The sequence below is a fragment of the Trachypithecus francoisi genome, unplaced genomic scaffold (genome assembly GCF_009764315.1).
Source record: "Trachypithecus francoisi isolate TF-2019V2 unplaced genomic scaffold, Tfra_2.0 Lachesis_group3, whole genome shotgun sequence".
NCBI lineage: Eukaryota > Metazoa > Chordata > Mammalia > Primates > Cercopithecidae > Trachypithecus > Trachypithecus francoisi.
In genome coordinates this window covers 132,796,549-132,822,529 of record NW_022681468.1, presented here as the reverse complement: position 1 = coordinate 132,822,529, position 25,981 = coordinate 132,796,549, and the positions used below count along the sequence as shown (strand labels likewise).

At 36.3% G+C, this 25,981-nt stretch overlaps 1 protein-coding gene across 8 annotated transcripts in view; it reads left to right on the top strand.

Moving 5' to 3' along the window:
* TCF12 (transcription factor 12) overlaps nucleotides 1-25,981 on the top strand; it is a 381,043-nt gene that overhangs the window by 162,879 nt on the left and 192,183 nt on the right. For 7 of the 8 annotated variants that reach the window (XM_033189989.1, XM_033189988.1, XM_033189987.1 and 4 more), the window contains one exon: nucleotides 12,386-12,488. In XM_033189989.1, the coding sequence (XP_033045880.1) occupies nucleotides 12,386-12,488 (103 nt within the window). Of the gene's footprint in view, nucleotides 1-1,744; nucleotides 1,750-12,385; nucleotides 12,489-25,981 lie in introns of those variants that run through there. The other variant, XM_033189994.1, reaches the window with a different exon arrangement.

Below are 25,981 nucleotides of genomic sequence, written 5' to 3'. Positions count from 1 at the left end.
TATTTTCATACCATGTTATATGAAGAATATTACTTTTCACACTAGAATCATGGCCATGGAAGGAGATGCTTCCACTGAGAAGCGTTAAAAAATCCATGTAAATTGCTGGCACTTCCACATCTCATGCTTACTCCAAGATACAAATCAATGCTTTTTGGTAGAGTAGGGATGGAGTGGAACAGTCGTTCTTTTTCTGCTTTCATTTTTTATGAATTCACATAGTTTGAGTAGATCAATTGACGTAAGATACAAGTCAGTATATCTGGTCACACAAGTAACCACAAAATCCCTCTGCTGTGTGATTTTGTTCAATTCTAGTAGATGTTTCTCAAACTGGGAAATGAGTAGTCCCTGGCGGTTGTTCCTCAGCCCTGTTCTCCAACGTGATTAGAGAAGGAAATGCCTTTATTTACTGATTTTTTCAGTGAAAGGAGACTGACAACCATGCAGAAATAAGTTAAATGTTCTTTAGTTACAAAAGTGCTATGGAAATGGGAGGGCAGCGTATTTAGAATTTAATTCCTTTATTCTTTGTATGTGTAAGGGCTAACCTGAAGAGGTATTTTCTTTAAATAAATCTATAAAGTATTAACATACTAATAGGAAGACTCACAGATTCTGAAGCTGTGATTTTGGGATATTTAAGGAGACTTAAAAATCATTTTAAAAATGCTTTCTCAAATTAAAACAGCAACTTTCTTGAAAAATAATTTAGATGCTCTTTCAAATTGAAAAATTACAGAAGTTAAAAATGAGGAATTATTCCACATCCAAGAAAAACCTGTTGAGTTACTTCACTAAGCTGCTCATTGAAAATACAAGTCTCTACTGACAGGATTACATTTTAGTTTTAAGAAGCTAATTTATCATTTAAAGATTATCTCTAAAAGTTAGGTTTTGTATATGTAATATACTCACAGTTACACCTGCCTCTCATAACTTGATAGTGAAACCTTTCTGTTTTTCAAAGGGAGTTCCAGCATTTCAACTGCTGAACACTTTACAAGAGAAACTGTATACTGTACATCTGAAAGCAGGGGTACTGTCTGCTTTTGGTGTTAAATAGACATGAAGACTTCTTTCGTTGCCCGTTCTTTTTTGGAATATTCACATGACACTTGTGTCCTTTAGCCAGATAATCACTGTTGATTTCAGAGGTCTAGAAATTGGGGAAGGGGATAATAGGTCTGTCTCTTAACAAGCCTTTTTGCATTCAGTTGCTATTTCTGGGAAGCTTCAGTGCTGCAACAAATCACAGAGTCTCTAAGGAAGACTAGTGCCCCCTATCATGCTGTTTCTCTTGTTGAGCATTCAATTGATGTTGGATTTCGGGCCCTGACCCTAAAGATTTTGATATCTATGTGAATAATTTCCTTTTCTGCAGTTGTCAGTGCATTACAGCTAGGCCATTCGGATGCCTTTTATTAGAACGGAGTTACATAGCCTTTCCCATTTAATTATTAATGAATATTAATTCTTAACTATAATTGCCAAATCATTATCATAAACTTTATCTAACATAAGGGTACTCGACTACTGGCTCTGACACTGTGGAAATTTGCCTCTAAGTTTTTTGATGCCTCTGTTTGCATTTTCCATGGTAGTTATCTTAGCATCCCAGAAGACTACTGTACCTATTCCCACCTTGGGCAAGAGAAAAGTTCTGCGATAGATAAAAATGTCTGCAGTAGATGTCCACTTAGCAGCAGAGGTTTTTCCATTTCCCATTTTGTTTATGGATTCATCAGAGTCCCCCAGTCCAAACAGTTCACTAAAGCTCTTATGACTGTCTCCACTATTGTGAGTACCATTTGCCAAACTGGGTAAAATTTTTTTTTGGTTTTTGTTTGTTTTGTTGTTGCATTTTCCTACTTTCATTCCTTTATCACTTATGAATTACTGTTTGAACAGATTTATTCATTTTGTGTGGCTTCAGCCTATCATTGAGCTGTTCAATTCACAATAGTTGTAGGGAGGAGCAGTTATTACTAGAAAGGCAACATTGCATGGTGGGCTCTGGACAGACAGCCTGGATTCAAATCCCCGTCCTGCTGTTTACTGTTAGACTTTGGGTGAACTGTGTAAATTTTCTGTGCCTCTTGCCTCATCGGTGGAATGGGAATAATAGTGACTAGTTCATAGTGTTGTAAAGATTAAGTGAATAAAGCCTTTAGCCTAAGTTCTGGCAAATGGTATCGCCAAATGTATGCTCATGCTATTATTATTTTTATTATAATAGTTATTATTTTTTAGATGTAGCCTCACTCTGTCACCCACGCTGGCGTGCAGTGGCACGATCTCAGCTCACTGCAGTCTCCACTTCCTGGGTTCAAGTGATCCTCCTACCTGAGCCTCCCAAGTACCTAGGACTATAGGCACATGCCGCTACATCCAGCTAATGTTTTGTTTGTTTGTTTTCTGTATTTTTAGTAGAGACAAGGTTTCACCATGTTGTTCAGGCTGGTCTCAAATTCCTGACCTCAAGTGATCCACCAGCCTCAGCCCCCAAAGTGCTGAGATTGTAGGCAAAAGCCGCTGCACCTGGCCCATGCTATTATGGTTAATACTGTTACACAAAACCTCAAATTAGGGAGGATGAGTGAAGATTTGGTAATATATTCCTGGAAGGAACCACTGATCTATCAGCTGTGGCTTATCTACTTTCACCTTCAAGGAAATGAATCTAGGCCAGGGATTTAGCGCATATGTGAGCCAGTTATTAAAGAAACATTGTTTCCCTATTTTACTTTGAATTGGAACTTACCCTTAAAGATGATTGCTTTAGTCATGGGGTAGGAAGAGGCAGTATAAATAAATAAATGGCTCATGGTCAACTTCCCTGACTAGTAACAGAACTCAAAAGTACTGTCTTAATGGTTCCTACTAAAATATGCAGTACTATTTTAATCATGAACTATATATTATTATGGCCATGGGTCAGAATCTAAAAATCAGGAGCAGCCAACCTTGTTGCCATGACTCTTAACAGTCCACACAACACTGGCTATCAAGATAGGATACCAGTGACAAACTAAAAATATATGATATTTCTTGCAGATTTTAATCTGTTGGTTCCTGGAGTAATGTATGCAACTTTATTTATAGAAACTTAAGATGAACTGAGGAGGCTAGCAAAGATTAACTCATTTAACAAATGTGTCTTGAACATTTTTTATGGAAAAGGACTGCCTTTGGAGCCAGGCGAAACTATTTCCGATAAGAATGTAGCTACACTAAGGGTTAAGTGAACTGATAAGGAAATGTAATCATGATTGCTTTGCTTTTTATCGTTTGGGAAGTGTGTCACAAATTACATACAACTTACAAGGGGATTTTGAAAGCCACCTTTCATAAGTTTGGGGCTTTCATGATGCGGCAAGAGATATGAGACTTTCCCCCAAACGATAATGTATTTCTATTTTAGAGAACAGTTTGGCAGTATCTGGTAAATTTGAACACGAGCATACCCTGCGAACCAGTAATTTCACATTTAGATAATTGATCCCAAGAGAAACTTTCATATAAATTTGTACAAGGAGACATATTCCTAAAATGTTTATAATAACCTTATTTGTAATAGGGAGAAATTGGAGGCAAGCTGAATGTCAATAGGGAACTGGATAAATTGTGGTATGTTTATAAGTAGAATATTATATAGGAGTGACATGTATATGCCAGTGCTACACATTGTCAGCATACATCAGTCTTATATATTGAATGTTAACTGAATAAAGAAAAAAAGATACCATGTAGAAACATACAAAATGATGCTATATACCATTTAGGTAATATATATAATGAAAATATTAAGTAATGCGTGAAAATGATAAAAAATTTAGGATAGTGTTTGCTTCTAATGGGAATTATAAGTACATAGGGGTTTAAACTATACTGGTAATGTTCTGTTTGTTGAGTTGTGGGCACATGGCTTTTTATTATGTACATTTTAATATGTCTGGACTAGTTTAGAAACATTTAAAAATTGAAAGAAAATGTGTCATATTTTGTTGACGTTTGCATTTCAGTGGAGATAAAATGAGAGATTTTTTTCCTGCTTAGTTGATGCTATTTCTGTACATTCTCTGTTTTCTACAATGGGTATATGTTATTTTAATCATGTTAAAGGAAAAACTGAGAAATAATGTATCTTTTAGAAAAATAAATGATTGTTTTAGGAATTTTTGGAAAATATAGGCAAATTAAATGAAAAAATATTAATACTTTTTATAATTAATTTTCTAGTCTTTCTGTAAACTTTATTTATTTGTTTTTAATTTTTAAAAATTTTTTGAGAAAAGCTCTGGCTCTGTTGCCCAGGCTGGAATGCAGTTACGTGATATTGGCTCACTGCAGCCTTCAACTCCTGGGCTCAAGGGATTCTTCTACCACAGCTTTCCAAGTAGGTGGGACTATAGGCATATTCTACCATATCTGGCTAATTTTCATGTATTTTGTAGCACCAGAGTCTCGCTGTGTTGCCCAGGCTGGTCTCGAACACCTGGGCTGAAGTGATCCTCCCACCTTGGCTTCCCAAAGTATTGGGATTACAGGTGTGAGCAACCACACCAGCTCTATAAATTTTTATAGAAGTTAAGCATTATTATATATATATATTTTTGCTACTATTTTTCCAGCCTGTTGTTATAAAATAAACATTTAACATATGGGACTGGTATTTTAAAGTTACTTTAAAATATATTATCCTCTGAATGTAAGAACATGGTTTTGCTCATTGGCTGATGTTCTCTCTTCTTGCAATTAGTTGTTGCTTCTTAAGCGTGGGTTTTAATAAAGTTATATTGTACCTTATGTTTGATTTATTTTAACTGATTTTACAAATATCAGGAAATAATAAAAATATTTACTGAGCAGTTACATGCTCAGTGATAATACCGTTGATTTAAAGTAGTAGAAGATAAAAGCTTTAAATTATGTAAAAGGTGAGATTTTCTTGGGAGGGGAACAGTAATATTTTAACTCTTAATTTTACTGGTTGTATATAGTATGATAGGCAGATTTATGAACACGACAGTGGAATTATGGTTTTACAATGTGAGCTCTTTAGGATTTGATGTAGTGCTAGTGGTACTAGAAAAAGAAATAATAGGGCTAATACTGTTTTACAGCATACCAGGCCCTGTGACTTACAGGATAATATAAACCAGTTCTTGCCAAACTTCATTTTGTTTATAAATCTCCTGTAAATCTTGTTAAGATGCAGATTCTGGATTCACTAGGCCTAGGATTCTGCCAGAGCTTCTGCATTTCAACAAACTCCCAGAATTTGCCGATAAGTCAGTTTTAAGGACCACATTTTTAATACTGAGGATGTACATTAGTGCTTCTCAAACTATCTGCGAAAGACTAGCTTTTAAAAAATATTATCTAGTATTTCACAGAAGAATACTTCTTGGAAATAAAGAATGTATAGAAGGCAAAGGGAGAAAATTGTATATTGTATATTATAAATTATTATACAATTGTATATTAATGTGAATGTAATCTTTCAGTAAACCTTTTACAGGTGTAAAGTCAGTACATTAGAATAAACTGTTTCCAAAAAATGTTTAGATATGTCACACTATATAGTACAGTTTTTAAGAACAGGTAATTTTGTAAAAATACTGGCCCTTGTGCTAAGCAGCATCTCATGTATCCATCATATTTTCTGAATATTCTTTCTATTTCTGAAAGTTTTTGATTCTTCTCTTCCTCCTACCTAGGCCAATTCAAGGCTCACTCTTCCTTGGATTAGAGTAATTCTATAAAACTACTTAGCATTCATGCATAAAATGTTACCTGAAGAGATTATTCATCCTCTCAACAAAAATTTAAGCACTTCATTACACACAAAATTCTGTGCTAGTCTCTTTTGGGATTATGAAGAGGAATAAAAAGTTCTTGCCCTGTAGAAATTTATGGACCTGGATGACAGAATCCATCTCCCTGTTAAGAAATTTTATTATATATTAGTATTGACCTGTTAAAGGATATCAGAATCTTAAAATACTATTAAGTAGCTTTTTCAGATGTAGACCTGATTCATTAACTGGGGTAGTGTTTATTTTTCATTCATTAATTACATTAACAGATTTTATTAGTCACCTCCTGCATGCCCATTAGTGTGCTTCTCCATTGTGAGAGTCTAGTGAGTGATAACTACAGACATAATTCCCAGTCTCAGGTAACAGACTGTTGTGATTAAGTCAACCCACTTGAGTTTTTCATAGTTGTGTTTAACTGAGAGAGACAGTCACATTCAAGGATTTGTTTTACAAAGTATAACATTATTTATCTAGACATTAATGTTGGCAATTTATCATAGGGGTAAGTAAAGAAGTACAATAAGAGCACTTTTCTCTCTTTGAAACTGCATTTATTCTTACTTTTTTAACTTTCCATTTTATTAGTATTTCACTTTGAAGCATAAACACTCATTTATTTCCAGGCCTCATCCAGAGCTTTCTGTTGGCTTATGGGTTTTGGCTGATTCTGCTGGCTTTTGTCCACTTAGAGTCTATAAGATTTCAGTAATTCATGGGAAATCTTATAGCTCCTTGAATATCAGAAACCTGTGGGTACTTGTTCAATCCGGTTAGATAAGCTGGTTTCTTACCACCTTTCTTTCTGATAGTTACCATGAGGTCTATGGAGAAACTGATTGGACATTTATAATATCGAAAACTCAGCAGCATTTTAAAGATTTAGCAGCTAAAACCTCCTCCCATCCCTTTGTCATTGTCATTTATTCAGCATCTGCTATGTGTGTGGCAGGCATCATTCTGAGGATGTCATTGTTGGGGGAAAAAGAAAAAAACATAGGGTCCCTGTACTCTCAGAATTTGTAAGACATAGTCTCTAACTCGGATAATGATGATGATGATGATAATAATAATAATGGCTAGCATTTATTATGTGCTTATTATGTGCCAGGAACTTTTCCAAGTGCCACATATATTAACTCATTTAGTCCTTTTGTAACAACCTGTGAAGCGAAGGTATTATTATTGCCATCATCTACATTTTTACAGATAAGGAAACTGAGCTAAGAAAATTTAATATGCCCCATGCCACACAGCTTGTATGTACCAAAGATGGAATTACCTTCCAGTCTGGCTCCAAAAATTTCACATTTATCCACTACACTATGCTGTGCATTTATAACAGATAATTATGATTTAATTTAAATGGATAATTAAATAGACAGTTTTAATAAGTAGGAGCCATGCAATGATGGAATGCTCACTGCTGTGGGAGCACAGAATAAGCTCACCTAATTTGGTCTTGTTAGGGTCAGGGAAAGCTTTCCTGAGAAAGTAATCTTTATTCAAAGAGCATAAAACTCCCTTACAAAAAGAAGCCATTGAAAAGAATTGAAGATTTTTTTTTAGTAGAATTTTAAAAACAGTGGTTTCTTTTTTTTAAACTGATTTTCATACAACGAAATAACAACATAGGTTTGTAAAACTGTAAGTGTATTCTGAACTGGGAAAGATCCTCTGGTGATGATACTCTATAAATTGGATGAGATAAATTATTTAAATGAGCCATTTTAAAAATTAACCAAAAGAAAAAATTCTTGTATTTTTGAGGTGAGAAACCAGATAAGAGTACTATTATATAAATAATACTAGATGTGTTCTCTCTCTCTCTCTCTCTCTCTCTCTCTCTCTCTCTCCCCCTCTCTCCCCCGCTCCCTCCCTCTCTCCCGCCTCCCTCCCTCCCCCTCCCTCCCCACCTTGGATACAACGAAAGATTTGATTGCCCACATTTTGGGAGGCCAAAATGGGAGGTTCTGTTGAGCCCAGGAATTCAAGACTAGCCTTGGCAACAGAGGAGACCCCATCTCTACAAGAAATAAAAATATTGGCTGGACATGGTGGTGTGTGCCTGTAGTGGTGTGTGCCTGTAGTCCCAGTTACTCAGGAGGCTGAAGTGGGAGGATTGCTTGAGCCCAGGAGATGAAGGCTACTTTGAGCTGTGATCATGCCACTGCATTCCAGCCTAAGCAACAGCAAGACCGTGTCCAAAAAAATTTTTTTTTTTATTATGTGCTGTTTAGTTTAAATATGGAAGCTACTTTGATCACTTCAGGTCTGTTGTCATACTGTAGCAGGGATTAACATTTCTAAGTTCCTGCATCAGGAAATGAACATAGAGAAAAGTATGAAATCTTTATAGACCACATTTTATAATATCAAAGCTTTTGTGAAGTATTATGCATTCATAGATGGAATTATTTAAGATTTACCAACTAAATTTTAGACAGATTTTAAGTATAGAAGTTAATGGTTTTTGTAATCTTTCCATGCATCAACTGATTTTATCAATTATTAATAACGAGTGCTTTCCATTTTTATAAGATGGGAACAGTGATTGTTTAGGGTGTATTTGGAAATATTTTTGTGTTCAATAGCATATTGTGGCTAAAAGGCTGGTGTAATAGATAATTCTGATAGTATTGCTCTGTCCTTCATAATGTATATCATCTCATGTATTTAAAAAATCTCATTTATCTTAGTGGCTATTAACAGAATTCAAGATCTTAATTAGGATTCCTGGGAGCCATGTTTGACCCCTTTTGTTAGCATAGTAACTTTCTATCGATTTAGAATATGCAGCATAATAGTTGTATATTTAATGATCTCACTGATTTACTTCCTTTATATTTTAAAATTGAAATAGCATTCATTTACCAGTCCCATTGGTTGATCCACTCCAGCTCCAACTTAACCATTGCTTGCTTGGATTTTGTTCTTTTCTTGTCACTGCAACCACTCCCTTAGGCCATTTACCTTCAACCTGTGTTCTCCAGCCTGTTGGAAGTTACTACATTATTTTGCTTTGTTGTCTTCTATTCAGTCAGCCCTATGAGTGCTCTGGTTTATGACATTTTTCCCTTTTGCTCTATGAGCAGCCATGCTTATTGGCTAACTCTTTGTGGTATTTGAGAAGTTTAAACTCCTAGTCAACTAACTTATTTCTTTCATTGGGACTCTATTTGACAGCTAAGCTACCTTCTACTTTTAAAACTACATGGATGAATACATATATACAGAAAAACATTTTGCCATTCTAATTGCTGTAGTTTTTTTTTTTTTTTCTCTTTAAACTGTGGGGTTTCTCCCTAATTTATACTTATCTGGAAACTTCCGGTGTTTTAATATGGTTTCAGTGGGGGGTGCCTGGCTGTCACCTTTCTAGACCTTTTTATTCTGTGTTTATCAAAGAGATCTTTATTCCAAGTTGTCTAAGTTCTTGCTACTAGAAGTGTAGTTCGTAGGCCAGCAGCATCAGCATCACCTATTTGTTAGAAATTCAGAATCTCAAGTCCCACCCCCAAGACCTTATGCATGTTAATCTGCATGTTAGCAAGATCTCTACATGTTTGATAAGAACACTGAAGTCTGCAAAGCACTGCTGTAGGTATCAGTCAACTAGATGATATATTGACATGCTAATAGTTGTACATTTCTAGAACCGATTTTAAACATATGACTTGTGATAATCTTATTTAAATATTGTGAATTATTTCCTAACTATCCACCTTGTTTCACCAAAAGTTATACTCTGGGTGGGTATTACTACTACTGTGTGAAAGGAATGACAGGAATAATCCCAAACAGTAAGCTACCCCCAGTCCTTGAAGTGAAGTTTTGGTGAACAGTTGTAGGTAATGTAAAACTGTGACAAACATTTTGCAAGTCTATTGTTCCTTCTCCCAGCATCAGTTTGCACCTGTAGATGAAGAAATGTTATTCCTTTCTTGTCTCTTGGACAGTGACTTTTAAACAAAGTTGCATTTGCTAAATTGAACCTCTAAGGCATTGGGGAAAATATCTAATTTTTATCCTTAAATGAGAGAAATTATGCCTTACTGATACTTGATATGTGGATTAATAGTATATGCATATAATCCCAATAAGTAGATATTGAGGATTTATGTCCAACTCTTGCTTGTATTTGAAGAAAAAAGTTTATAGACTCCTATTTTCTGGTGCACTATGACAGTCCCGGTCATTAGCAGTGAGAACAGCAAAATGGTTAGGTTAGCTAGCAGAGTAAAAGACACTACATGTAATTTACAAAGTTAATAAATTATGTGTAGTCATTTAGCGACACCATAAATATATTTCAGACTTACATATATTTGTATAGTGGTGCTTTAGGAAATAATTAAAAAAAAAACTGTAGTTTAGTTTTTACTTTTGTAAAAAGTTGTTGTTCAAGAATGAGGAGAACTGGGAGAATACAAAATTACCCTTTCATTCTCCTTTAGCATTCAAATGTAGTGTGAACAATGTAGCTGTTCCACAAGCACATTTTAATTGGCATTTTTCTAGAGTAGTATTGTTTTAGGATGACAAACAATATTTAAGTGAGTATGTTTATAGGTTTTGGTGCCTTCCTTTGTGTGCCTAAGAATGACAGTGGGAAGGGTGGCAGAGAGAACATCCAGATGTATGTGAGATAGTGATTCGTCACTTAGTATTCATTTTAAGTAGTAAAAGCAAATTCTCTGGGCCAGGCGTGGTGGCTCAGGCCTGTAATTCCAGTGCTTTAAGAGGCCAAGGCTGGAGGATCTCTTGAGCCCAAGAGTTTGAGAACAGCCTGGGCAACATAGTGAGACCCCATCTCTTAAAAATTTTTTTTAAATTAGTTGGGTGTGGTGGTGCACTACTATAGTTCCAGCTATTCCCGGGAGGCTAAGATGGGAGGATCACTTGAGCCCGGGAGGTTGAGGCTAGTCAGCAGTGATCATGCCACCGCACTCCAGCCTGGGCAAAAGAGCAAGGCCCTGTCTCCAAAAAAAGAAAAAAAAAAGGTAAACTCTGTGGGGTGACGTTAGCTAAGAGCCATCCTATTTCATATATAGGGTCTACTAAATGTGGCTATATCAGACAGGACTTACGGTTGTGGTTACCAGAGAACACTTGTGGTCCTAAGTTGTAAATGTCACCCAGATTCTTCTTGAATGTCTATCTATCACATGTCTATCAGTAATTCTAAAGTATGTAAAAATGAAACAAAGATTTATTTGGGAGTTAGCACTCCCAGAAGATTAGTTTTAAAACAGAACAGCAGAAGGAGTTGTGACATGCATCTATAAGCAACTGTAATGATTTGACAGTTATTTAGCCCTCTATTCCTAGCCCTTTCATTGAACTGACAGCATGCCTGCAAAGATAGTGAGGCCTGTTCCAGTTGCACTAATGTCCTCTTAAATGGTAGCCTGCATTCTGGGTAATGATAAATGTTCAGTGATTCATGATTTTTTTAGTCCCAGGGGATTCTGGATGGTTTCAGGTTTCTGTGAGCCAGGGTAGTTTTGTCTCTTACTTGGGCTTCTTATACATTTGTTTGGTCTTCACCATGTTGATTTTAAATTGGCAGAGATATAGATGACCTGCAGTTTTAATTAATAGAGTTCAAAGCCTTCTTTAGAAACAGTATGATTTTGGAAGTGATGCTGTACTTAAGAGTATGTAAAAGTCTGAGAACCAGTACAGGTTTCATTACATAGTAATTTTGTAACACTTGTTTTTATTTGTAAACTTTATCTTTTTTCCCCTTTGCTTTAAAAAAAAGTATGTTTTAAACTATAAGGAGAAATGTAATAACAGCTACTGTGAAAAGTAACATTAGCTTTATTGTTGTTATGGTGTTTGTAATTTCTTTCTTAAGAATTTAAATCAGCTGTTTTTAATAATTGTTTTCCTTTTTACATGGCTCAGTTTCTGTAGGAGTATATATTGTTATACTACAGTAGTATTAAAATGAGCATAAACAGACCTTTTTTGTTGAATATTTGCCATTTAGGAAAGGATTCATTTCTAGCATATTGATTGTGGATTAGTTTTAGTATTTTAAGTCAAACATGTAATTGCCTAACCCTTTATTTTTAGGGTCTGGGGGCAGGGAATGAATAGGAGGATAAAGATAAGTATTTCCCTAATTTATTACAATTGAGAAATATATTTTCTTAATTCATTTTTTAAAAAAAATTATCCATTGTATTTCCCTTTGGATGTAAAGTAATCTTAGAGGTAATTTTAGTAATAGTTTACAGAATTCTTATAGCTCCCCATCCCATCAGAAGAGCTGATACTTTGAAAACATTGATGCTCATGGTTAGTATTTATTTATAGAAACCCACTTTGCTTTACGATCAGTAAGAAAATGTTTTTTGACATTAAAATCTTAAAAGGAATAAAAGAAGCACTTCTGCTGTTATCCAAATAATGAACAAGAAACTTGGTTAGAGATGACCATGTGTATGGCCATGTGTAAGTAAGTCTGTATATTAATTAGGTGAGTGTCATTATGCTCAATTAGTGGGACTGCCAAATAATCTCTTTAATACTCTGATCTTTTTCCCCCCTAGGGTTTTACAGACAGCCCTCATTACAGTGATCACTTGAATGACAGTCGATTAGGAGCCCATGAAGGCTTGTCCCCAACACCTTTCATGAACTCCAATCTGATGGGTAAGTTGGTAATTCTCTGCAAGTAGTCTTCTCAAAGCTTCTTTGGTCAGAGACATTTTTTATCCCTTTGTCAAGGAGGGACAGGTAAGTATCTAGAAGAAAGTTCTTGAGTTTCTAGCGGCATCTAGGGCTTTTCTTGTTCATTACAGCTTGAGGATCAAATGTCCAGAAAATTGGGAGTCTTCTCTTAAAGCATTATTGTTTTGGTGTCAAAAAAGGAAGTGGCAGTGTTCTGATTGTCAGTTTTGACAATGTCTGTGTGACCTCAAGCATTACATGTGTTCTGGGGCAGAGAAGTATTGTTTTAGGGGCATTTGTGATGTTACTGTTTCTCTTAACAGTTGTATTATGTTGTAATTAAAAATGTAACATAGCAGTGATTTTAGGCAGATTTTACTTGCATTGGACAGTATTTCTCCTGGCACAATTTGATTAAAACATAGTACATTTAGATATCGCAGCATTGTTTTAAGCACTTGGCTTCATATTAGGACTTTTTAAAAGTTTTGGTTTGAAGAAGTGAAGTTGCACTTTCAAGAAGGGTATGAATTACCATCTAAACCTGATTTTTATGTTTTGGCAAAACCTTTGTGGTTAATCATGCTCTGCAAAACACCCCTCCTTTCCTTTCTTCTTCTCTGTCTCAAATGAAAGTTTAAAGTTGTTCATGCTAAAATTACAAACCCAAGCATGTTTTTTTCGGTTTGAATACCATTTTTTAAATGTGTAAATATTTTACCTTTTTGCAAAACCTGATTGAAAATAATCTGTATGTTTTATGACATTTTTTTCTTGCTTATGCTGGAGCTGAGCATATTACAAAAACTTTCATCTGTTTTACCAGTTATGACTGTTTTTCCAGTTATTGGCATCATATAAATATGGAAAGTTTGTGTAATAGACATTGATTTCATTACTTATTTTATTTCTTAAGGACATGACCTATATTGTGATCTTAGAATCATCCTTTTAAGACACAGCCATACTAATCTAAGTGGATTACCCATATCCCAAATCCTGGTGGTCTGCAATTTCTGTAAAATGATTTGCTTTGCATAGTCTTTGTTTCCTTTATTCTCTGTGGTGTTGAGGAGACAGTCTGATCGTCTAGTGTGGATTTTGCCTAAGGTGGTTGACAGTTTGAAGCCAGAAGAACCATTAGAGTATGACAGAAGAGTGAAAAAAATCTAATCAGCAATAAAACTTGTGTTTAAAATCACAATTTGTTTCAGCGTAAATAAATGCACATAGAAAATCACGGTATTAAATGTGTTATCATTCCAGATAAAAAATCAGAGTTAGGTTTATAGTAAATTATTTGGGTAGGGAAAACCTTCTAATTTATTTTTTAAATTTTCAATTCAGCTTACCATCAAAGTAAAATCAATGTAACACTCCAAATAATTTCCTTTTGGAGTATAACTTTTCCCCAAGTAGGATTTAATTTATATTAAGTGTAGTAGGGCAAGTAAAAGTCAGTGTTTTTGTAATTTTGGATGTCTTAATTGAGAATATAACTCTGAACTGTAAAAAATCAGAAATTGCTGTTTTTGTATTTATGTTCTTACCTTTATTCTTCACTCATAGAGATGACTTTTAGGCCCAGTGGAATTTCATCATTAGCACAGCTTTGTGCCAAGGTGACGATTAAAATTTTGTACGGCTTTGGGAGGCCGAGACGGGCGGATCACGAGGTCAGGAGATCGAGACCATGCTGGCTAACATGGTGAAACCCCGTCTCTACTTAAAAAAATACAAAAACTAGCCGGGCGAGGTGGCGGGCGCCTGTAGTCCCAGCTCCTCGGGAGGCTGAGGCAGGAGAATGGCGTAAACCCGGGAGGCGGAGCTTGCAGTGAGCTGAGATCCGGCCACTGAACTCCAGTCCGGGCGACAGAGCGAGACTCCGCCTCAAAAAAAAAAAAAAAAAAAAATTTTGTACGGGACAAGTGTGGAAATTAAATGAATACTAAGAGGTATACATGTCAGTTACTTGCTCTGAGCAGATGTTGACTAACAGTATTTCTGTAATTCACTTTGAGGTAACATTTTCTCAGTTAGAGCAATTACAAGCATGTGCTTGTTGGTTTCTTTAGTTTTCAGATGATTTTTAGAATACTTTTAATAGTCATCCATACCCTATGTATAAAATCAACATCTAAAAAAAGTCTTGAAGTAAATAATTATCTGTAAGTAGATTGATCTCTTAACAATTCAAATGAAAAATTCTGCATTCATCTGAACTACATTGTTTAGGTACTACTTTGTATCAGATGCAGATATACAAACCATACATTTTCTTTTCTTATTTTCAAGACAGGGTCTCACTTTGTCACCCAAGCTAGAGTGCAGTCGCATGATGATGGCTCACTACAGCCTTGAACTCCTGAGCTCAAGCCGTCCTCCTTCCTTAGCACAACACCAGCTAATTTTTTAGTTTTTTTATTTTGTAGAGATGAGGCCTCACTGTGTTGACCAGACTGGTTTTGAACTCCTGGCCTCAAGTGATCCTCCTGCCTCAGCCTCCTAAAATGTTGCAATTATAGGCATGAGCCACCATGTCTGGCCCAGACCATATGTTTTATTTGTGAGTGTTAACTACCTGATGTAAAAATGCTTACTTATATATAAAAGAAGGAGAGAGAACCCTGAAATGATTAAACAGATAGGTTCAAAAGAAATTCACTGGTCATTGGCAATATCTGATATACTTCACTTATCTTTATTTTCAGTAAAAATGATCAAATGAAGTACCTTAGTCTAACAACAGTGTAAACAATCTGCACAACAATAGCTGAATCCAAAATAGCTTGCTTTTGGAAATGAATGCCTCTTAAATCACAATGCAGTTCTATATAGCAACAGGCAATCCAACTCGATATGAGCTGAAGTAATTGAACTGACACCCAAACGTGGGTTTATAGCAATATGTAGAGTTACAATGGATAGACTGACTTTTCTGGCTGTTTGACAATTTAAGGGAGTTTCTGGCTGAAAAACCTAAATTGTTAAAGTTCTGCTGAGATGTGTATGGTAGTATTTGAAGCATTTGGAGCTGTTGATACCCAATCATCTCTACAGGTAACAGTTGAGAGTGGTGCTGTGAATGATGAATGTTCAGAAACAGTTAAAACTAATAGGAAAGCAGTAACATTTCATGTTGCTATCAACATATAAAAACACCATTAAGTGGGGGAGGGATTGTACGTCTAGGGAATGTTGTTATTTTAGTATTATGTTCAGCCATAAGTACATTTGCCTGAAGAAATTGTGGATTATAAAGCACCACTGTCTTCTGTGATAGAGCTTCCAAGCACTTTAATGATTTTGTACATTGAAAAATGAGAAATTTTGTCTAACAAGGGTTGATAACAATTCAATAATGAACAATTTGCGACAGAAGGTGTTTATATATTCATGTAGATATTTTGAAGTGTTTTATGCTGAATCAGTTAATGTTTCTTTTATGAATTGCAGAATTCTGTGGATATGTCAATATGGGAAAGAGGGCTTTTCTTATGTTTCAAGTGAAATAAGTACATCTTTTTGACACATCACTAGGTAATTAGCATCAAGCAGTTCTGTACTCTGTAATATTACAACTAGATGAAAAGCTTTGACCATAGCAGTGAATCCCATGGTCATTTCAAGTCTACTATCACCAAGTAGCCTTGTCTATCTCAAGCTTCTTCCGGCTCTGGTCCATTTCTCCACCCTTGATTCTCTCGTTAATTTCAGTAATATTTGTTTTCCTTTACCTATTCATAATTAGTCATATTTTTGATGATGGCAGGATCAGTTTACTGGTTGAACTTAAAAACAAATTATTCTCACAGAATTGCCTGCTTTCCATCCCCAAGTGATTGTGTAATAAACTACTATTATCTTTTTATCCCTCCATGTTTATAAGCTTTACTTATTTTAGGATGTATGTATGTCTGTATGTGATAAAAGGGAGACTTAAGGTGTAAGATTATCTTCGCTTTTGTTTGTTTTCTGAGACCCTTAATTGTGTTCCTTTCTGAGACCCTATTTTGCTTCTAGAGATGGTTTGTTAATTTTTCTTTTCAAGAGTGAATGTAATATGTGGTGGTACGGGGGAAATTGCAGGGCTGAGAGTTAGGAGGTGTGGATTTTAATCTAGATTCTGAAAATAATCATTGCCTTTCTAATAGAGTAATGCTGAGAATTTTCAGAGGTCTTATACAGCTCTAGAATTTTACAATTCCATAATCTCATAAATTTAATAACTTTTATTCAACCCTGAAAAAGGCTGCAACAAGAATTATAATTGCTATTTTGCAAATGATTAAAACTAAGGCAGAGGACAATTAAGTGTTTCTTTCTGAGGTCACAAAGCCAGTAAATGTCAAAACTAAATGTAGAACTTATATCTCCTGACTCTTAGTTGAATGCTATTTCCATTAAACCACACTGTTTAGGTGTTTAAGATACCTGTTCTTTCTTCATATCTCAGGTTTTTTACTAGCGCAGCATTTTCTTAAACCATAATTATGGAGACACTGATCTTGAGGGATGACCGTGGAAAAAAGTCACGGTTCCACAGTGAAATAACTTTGGACACCATTTTGTGTCAGTTGTTCCCTCGTAGAAATTCAGATTGTTCTTTGGAATGTTAAAGACTCTGAAAAAAGAAGCAGCTGATTTAACTTTGTTTAGCTTCCTACACCCCAAAATCACATTAGGCATAGAAGGCTTTCTGTAGAAAGCATCATTAGCTTCCGAGAAACTAGTTTTCCATGGGATACTGGGAAATGTTTCTGGTTTTTTAAGGGAAAAAAAAAGATCATGAAAGATCTCTGAAAAGTAAAATAGCATGATGTTAATAGAATTGCTATACAGTCATCCCTTAGTATCTGTGAGGGATTGGGTCCCCTGATGCTCAAGTCCCTTATATATATAAAATGGTATAGTTTTTGCATTTAACCCACACACATCCTCCTATATACTTTAAAACTAATCTTCTGGGAGTGCTAACTCCCAAATAAATCTTTGTTTCATTTTTACATGCTTTAGAATTACTGATAGACATGTGATAGATAGATATTCAAGAAGAATCTGGGTAACATTCACAACTTAGGACCACAAGTGTTCTCTGGTAACCACAGCCGTAAGTCCTGTCTGATACAGCCACATTTAGTAGACCCTATATATGAAATAGGATGGCTCTTAGCTAATGTCACCCCACAGAGTTTACATTTTTTTTTCTTTTTTTGGAGACAGGGCCTTGCTCTTTTGCCCCGGCTGGAGTGTGGTGGCGTGATCACTGCTGACTAGCCTCAACCTCCCGGGCTCAAGTGATCCTCCCACCTCAGCCTCCCAGGAGTAGCTGGAACTATAGTAGTGCACCACCACACCCAACTAATTTAAAAAAAATTTTAAGAGATGGGGTCTCACTATGTTGTAACTTATAAGCAAACCAGGTGTCTTCCCATTGCTGCTGGAATGTCTTTGCTTAACTCCACCTTCTGTATCTCAGAGCTTAAAGGGCCCCTCTGGTAAAACTTCTATGTTTTATTTCCATTTCATTGTAGATTACATAGGTTTCAGTGGATTTGTCTGAGAATTTAAGCCCAAGTACACTTTTTTTCCATATATCTGGTACCTCAACCAAATTTCAAAGAAAATTATTTTATAAACTTGATACTGCTTGCACTATAACCTATGAAAAATTCTGAAATCTCCTAGAGTTACAAAATACGTAGAATCACCATTTTCAGACTATCAAAGGGTAATACATCCCTGCCCTCAAAAGTTAACGATTTTGGCTGAGCGGGGTGGCTCACATTCCCAGCACTTTGGGAGGCCAAGCCAGGAGTATTGCTTGAGCCCAGGAGTTTAAGACCACCCTGAGCAATATGGTAAAACCCTGTCTCTACAAAAAATTAGCCAGGCATGGTGGCACATGCCTGTGGTCCCAGCTACCTGGGAGGCTGAGGAGGGAAGATTGATTGAGCCAAGGAGGTGGAGATTACAGTGAGCCAGATCACTTCACTCTACTCCAGCCTGGGCAACAGATCCAACCCTGTCTTTAAAAAAAAAAAAATGTGTAAGTTTGATATACTTGAAATTTCTTCACTAGATGAGATATTGAAAATGATTATGAAGTGTTTAAGGGAAATAGTATCTGATTTGATAGTATTTCATAAGGATGAGGCCTTTTACTTTTTCTACTGTTTTATTAACCCCAAGTTTCATGAAAGAATATGTTTGTGTATTCATTGATCTACATTCTCTGACCTTTGGCTGTACTAACAAACACAAAATGTTGGCACCAAGAGAAACTTGAATGAAAGGAGCCTAGATACAATTGAAGGCACTAAAGCCAAGAAAAATGAAATGACTCGTTAGTTTGAAACATGGCCCTGGCCAGGCACAATGGCTCGCTGTAGGATCACCTGAGGTCAGGAGTTCAAGACCAGCCTGACAAACTTGATGAAACGCCATCTCTACTAAAAATACAAAAAAAAAAAAACTAGCCAGGCATGGTGGTGCATGCTTGTAATCCCAGCCGTTTGTGAGGCTGAGGCAGGAGAATTGCTTGAATGCGGGAGACAGAGGTTGCAATGAGCCGAGATCGTGCCGCTGCACTCCACCCTGGATGACAGAGCAAGACTCCATCTCTAAAAAACAAACGAAACAGAAAAAGAAACATGGCCTTGACCCCCTTGATTTTAATTAGTACACAGTCCCTTTCTTCTACGTTGCTTTTTTTCCCTTTTTTTAACTTCTCGTGTTCAACCATTTGTTTCATTTGCTACCTTTTTTTGCATTATAGCTCTGCTTTTTCTTTCTTTGACTACTACTTAACTCTCATTAACCAGTCTGAGTTGTTGAATACCTTCCTCCATCTTTTTCATGTATTCATTCATCCATTTTTTTCCTGCCCTTTACCGTGCCCTTTTTCTGCCTTTTCTGCCTTTTACAGAGGAAAGTACTGTGTGGTAGAATGGTAGAATATTAAAGTGAATAATATTCAATCCATCTTTGCAGACTTTATTATTTTAGTGTGATAGAGGGATAAGAATTTCAATAATTAATATACATGGCAGAATGTCAGTGATACGAATAAATTCTTACAGACATTCAGAAGAGATTACATTCAAGCACAACCAGAGATGATAAGGAAAAGTTTTATTGTGGGTCGCATTTATTCCAGTCAGCACTCTTTCTGTTATAAGTGACAGAACCTAACTGAAACCAGGTGAAACAAAAAGTGGTGTTTATTAACCCATTTATCTAAGAAGGCTAGGAGTAGATTGATTTGGAGCATGGGGGACCTAGGGGTTTAAACAAGGTCATCAGAACTCCCTCTTTCACCTTACAAATGTTTTGTTGAAAGAATAAGAACTGGAGAGGCAAATTGGGCCAAGGACAGGGGATGTGAGAAATGGGAAAAGGTGAGAATACAGTGTTCTGGTCTCTCCTTCTCTAGATCCCTCACTCCAATATTTCCAGATTGCTCCCTGGTTGCTATATTATATTGTAAGATACCTTATTCCTTAGTGGTTTGGAATGTTTTTGTTCAGTGGACATGTGCATTTAATTTATAACATCCTGTTCCTGGCAGTATCACCTTTTCCATGCCCCTGCCCTGCCTCTACAGCCTAAAAAGCACTTCTCTTTCTATGGTTAGAATGAATTTGATAGCCATTCTTTGAAGCTGAAGCTGTTTCTGTGAGCCAGAGATGACCTGAAGGCTTCTTTTCTACCCAGTCTGAGAGAGACCAAAGTAATACTAACGCCTTAGTTTGAAAGAGGTTCCACACTTTCCAGAGTACTCCTGTATGGACTCAGATCCCTCTTATCTATGGGTAATTCATCCTCAAATGAATTACTTGAAAGAGTAACCAGGATTTCAGAAAATACAGGGAAAAAATGTTTTATTTGAATTTTTAAAAGCTTTTTCAAATATTAAAAATAATATAATATTAAAAAGTGATCTATATATTATTCACCAGGTCTTAGAGTAAACAAAAAATTAGTTGTTGATTTTTTTGGCATGTTTTTCTCAGAAAATTTATATGGTAATAATATATGTCCTGTGTTTCACATTTGAATCTTGTTGCTTTTTCTCCTTAGTTATTAACCCACTGTTTCTAACTCAGATCCTAATCCATTAATGACTTTATATTTGATTAAATGGCTCCTTAACACCTTTTTCATGGACCTCACCAAGTCTTCAGTCTTTTGCCTAGTATTCAACTTACAGTGGATTTGTTCTGTTTATATATTACGGGATATTCAACAGAAGATTGATCAAAGCGGTTGACTCTGGCTTGAGACTGCCTTACTCTCTGTAGAGGATATTTCACAGAGTTTTGTTTTCTTCTTTTTTAAGTTATCTGGTCTAATGGATTTTTTCATGAGCTCACAACATTGGCTTAACTGTGTGTCCTTGCAAACTCCAGAGACTTAAATGAAGTGGACCACCTTTACTGTTATTTGTTTATCCAGTGCATTTCCTCATTGTCACTTAAGTGTGCATTGTCTATGATCAGTAGTCATCTTTATGGAACCTTATTGTTTTATAGTGGGCCAGTTGCATAGATCTGATAAATGGTTCTTCTTTGAATCATCCTATTGTTTGTTTCTAGTTCTAGCCAAGTGAACATGAACTCTTAACCAGAGTTCTGAGTTTTGCCTGTAGTGAGGTGGATGACAGGGGCTGTGGCTACTTGGTCACTAGAGAATAAGAGAAAGATTGCTTTTAAGGAGCTTTTGTAGCTTTACAGTTCTGCTGTATGCATAGAATTTCAGAAGCACACCATAGCACACAGTTGAGAATTTGGGACACTGTTTTGATTTAAGAAAAGTCCTAGAGCAGCATTAACAGATCATGCTTCCTATGTGGTAACATTTCAGATTCACTTCTTCTTCTTTTTTTTTTTTTTTTAAATAGAGATGAGGTCTTGCTGTCTTGGCCAGATTAGTCTTGAACTCCTAGGTTTAAGTGATCCTCCTGTCTTGGCCTTCCAGAGTGCTGGGATGATAGACATGAGCCACTATACCTGGCCCAGACTCACTTATTATAGTAAAGATGCTGCCTTCATCATTTAATAAAGGCTTTCAGAATGTTTTATGTAAAATAAATGCTTTCATATTAAAATTCTCATAGATGTTTGAACTGGATAAATAATATGTCGTAAAGAATAGAAGTAGGGGAAGGTATTACTGGTACTCCCCGTACCCTGAAAACTCCAGGGCCTCTTTCAAAGTGAAGAATTAACAGTAGCTTGATTAGTGGCCATGGTATTTATATAAGTTTTAATTAGCCATCAAAATAAGTTTTAAAAAAAATTTGAAAGCATATACTGAATTGCTTTGGTTTAAATTGTACAAATATTACTATTGTTTGAAGGTTTCCATTACATTCTGATCCTTTAGTTGTATAGGTTTTTTACTGCATTGCTGTAGTTGAATAAGCCTCGCGTCTTATGTGAAGCCCCATAAAACGGTTGCCTATTTTGAGTGTCAGGTCACCATTTTTGTAACCTCCTTATTTCCACATCTCAGCTTTTTTTTCCGGGAAAGTTCAGCCTTTGCCTTTCATAATTCATGGTTTTTGTGACTTCCAGTTTGGTATTTGTTGTTTTTATTTGTGATTTTAGATTTTAGAGGGGCTTTTTTTGGTGGTAGTGGTGTTTGGTTTTTTTTGATTTTTGTTTTTTGAGACAGAATCTTGCTCTGTTGCCCAGACTGGAGTGCAGTGACACATCTATGGCTTACTGCAGCCCCAACTTCCCAGGCTCAAGTGATCCTCCCACTCAGCCTCCTAAGTAACTGGGACAACAGGTGTGTGCCACCACACCCAGCTAATTTTTAAAAAATTATTCTTTGTAGAGACACGGTCTTGCTGCGCTGCTCAGGCTAGTCTTGAACTCTTAGGTTCAAGCGATCCTCCAGACTTGGCCTCTCACAGAGCTATGATTACAAGCATGAGCCACCATACCTGGCCTGGCCACTGATTTTAGGTTTCTGTGAACACTAGAACTTGCCATTCTACCTGTATTTCAGAACTTTCTGATACATACACACGTGCATATGCACCCACACACACATATATGTATGAGGATGAGTTTTTAAGTACTTCTTTATCTTGAAAAATGTTTCTTTGGGTATTTCCATATACGTGGTATGGTTTGGTGGTTCCACAGTCATTCTTGTATTACATATTTGTTTTTTAGTTTGAGTATACCTCTGAATGATTATCACATTTCTAAGTTCCATGAAATTTTTAGGGAGTCACAATTAAATGAGAGTACATTACTAGGCCACTTCACAGCAAATTAAATCAATTAGTAAATGTATAGTTAATTTTAAATTTTATTAATTTCTCTTACATACTTTCCCACACTTGTTCCTGAGATTAGGGATTAGCAAACTGTACACAAAGAGCCAGACAGAAAATAGTCTAAGGTCTGTGGTCCAGGATACCAAAATCAATGATAATCAATGAACTAGGCCATAAACATATAATTCATGGCTTAAGAACTAAGCCCTAAGCATATAACTACTTACATGTTTAAATAGCTATATAAGTACTTAGATATCATTGATTTGGGGCTATAAAAATAACAGGTGGTGGCCTGGATTTGTTCCATACGCTACATTTGCCAGTCTTGCTCTAGATAATTTAACGAAAATACTTTAAATAGTAGTAACTCTGCCAATTTGTTGAAGAGTTAATAAGTTATATATGGCCGGGCGTGGTGGCTCACACCTGTAATCCCAGCACTTTGGGAGGCTGTGGTAAGTGGATTACCTGAGGTCAGGAGTTGAAGACCAGTTTGGTCAACATGGCAAAGCCCTGTCTCTACTAACAATACCAAAATTAGCTGGGCGTCATGACGCGCACCTGTAATTCCAGCTACTAGAGAGGCTGAGACAGAAGAATCACTTGAACCCAGGAGGCGGAGGCTGCAGTGAGCCAGGATCACATCACTGCACTCCAGCTTGGGTAACAGGGCAAGACTCTGTCTTTAAAAAAAAAAAAAAGTTATATATGTGAAATTTTATAGAAAGTACCAGGTATTTTCTTTTTTATTTAAAAAACAAATTCAGACACGATGGTTGGTGGTTGTAGTGGTGAATTACACTAAAGTTTGAGGAGCTATACTGCCTCTATACAGAATGGTAAGTTACCAATTAGGTGAGTTGTTTTTCTGTTGTTTTGCTTTCAAATATGATGTAGGCAGATTTCTAGGCAAATGTCAGATTTTCTCCCTCTGAAATCCTATGTTTCCCTTAGTTTTCTATAATCAGAAATCTTTTAGAAAAACCCTACTTCTCAAGATAGCAATATAAGATTGTAGCTTTAGTGTACTACGACGTTGGGAGAGGAAAAGGTGAAAATTAGGCTGCTTAATAGAGGTGTGGCAGTTGAGCAGTTGCATCTCTATTGAGCAGCCTAATGTAGAGAGAAGCCTTCAGAGAACAGCTGCAAAGAATCTATCAAGGGAATCTATGATGAGAGGATAGTGTGAGAATAGCCCAGTAATAAAAAAAGCATACTGTTGCTCTAGTGAAAATCTGTACTGCCCAACATATGAGAATCTCCCCCAAGGGTATGTGCAATAAAAATACAGCATTTTCTAGGCTGTGTATAAGTAATTTTTGTAAGATAAATGTAAATTATGGATTTTGATGCAGTTTATAAAATACAGAATTTAAAAATTTCATGTACAGTGATTAATGGTTAGGGGTTGAGGAATTTTCTGGTTGTTATATGCCATTCACTTTCAACTTAAGGCTGCCTTCTATCTTAAGGGTTTAACTGGGACCCTGTCTCTACAAAAGATTTTTTGAAACATTAGCCAGGTGCAGTGGCACCTGCTGTGGTCCCAGCTACTTTTCAGATGTACATTTGGAAAAGTTAAATGCAAATTGTATAAAGAAAACAGTCCCAAACACAGTTACGAAGATGAATTTTTATACCCAATAAAAGAAGACATTGTGTCTTAGCTCCACCACAATGGAATTTAACCCAAGGAAGTAATTGAAAATGCACATAAAGATGTGTATGCAACAATGTTTGCCACACACAGTATTTTATAAAGAAAAATTAACATCACCCAATATGGGACTAATTAAGTTATAATAGGGTCATATGATGAATAACATTGCACTCATTAAAACTTACCTTTCAGGCTGGGAGAGGTGGATAACTTGAGGTCAGGAGTTTGAGACCAGCCTGGCTAACATGGTAAAACCTGGTCTCTATTAAAAATACAAAAAAAATTAGCTGGGTGTGGTGGTTGGAGCCTGTTATCCCAGCTACTCAGGAGCCTGAGGAGGGAGAATTGCTTTGAACCCGGGAGATGGAGGTTGCAATGAACCAAAATCGCACCACTGCATTCCAGCCTGGGTGACAGAGCAAGACTCTGTCTCCAAAAAAAAAAAAAACCCACTTACTTTTCAAAATAGTATTTTGTGATAGGATTTTTATACAGTATTTCATAGTGGAAAGGCAGAGTAATGTATTACTGCAATATATGTAGATAATAAAATCTAAATAATATCAAAAAATTAACATTGGTCTGATTGGAAGTTAGTGTCAGGAGATACACCGTATATCTGAAAATATACTGTATTTTCACAATGAGCATGTATTATGTTTATACGGAAAAAAAATACTTAAATAAAACTATCTCGTAACATAATTGGAAGATAAGAGGAAAGGAAAAAATGTTTAGCCACAAAATCCAAAAATATTATTGGCAGACTTTTCTTGGGAGGCTTAATAAGACAGTTGTCACGATATACTAAGCACATTGGTTCTTCGGCAGGATTCCCTGTGTGGAGCCACAAGAACAATCTTTTTTTTTGTTTGTTTTTTTTTTTTTTTTTTTTTTTTGAGATGGAGTCTTTTTCTCTTGCCCAGACTGGAGTGCAGTGGCACAATGTGGGCTCACCGCAACCTCCATCTCCCAGGTTCAAGTGATTCTGCTACCTCAGCCTCCCGGGTAGCTGGGACTATAGGTGCACACCACCACACCCAGCTAATTTTTCTACTTTTAGAAGAGATGGGGTTTTGTCACGTTGGCCAGGCTGGTCTCAAACTCCTGATCTCAGGTGATCTGATGGCCTTGGCTTGCCAAGTGCTGGGATTACAGGCATGACCCACTGCACCTGGCCATAAATCTTTATTTTGTTTAACTTTTACTTGGTCTGAGTGATCTCCTTGTTCTCCTTTGAGCAGGATTTAGGCATTCTTCACTATCCCTCCTCCTTTCTCACCTATCTTGCTGGTCTTTGGTGTTTTGTTTGGTTTGGTTTGGTATTTCTGTGAGATGGAGTCTCACTTTGTCACGCAGGCTGGAGTGCAGTGGCATGATTTCTGTTCACTGCAACCTCCGCCTCCCAGGTTCAAGCAGTTCTCCTGCCTCAGCCTCCCGAGTAGCTAGGATTACAGGCGCCCACCACTATACCCAGCTAATTTTTGTACTTTTAGTAGAGATGGGGTTTCACCATAT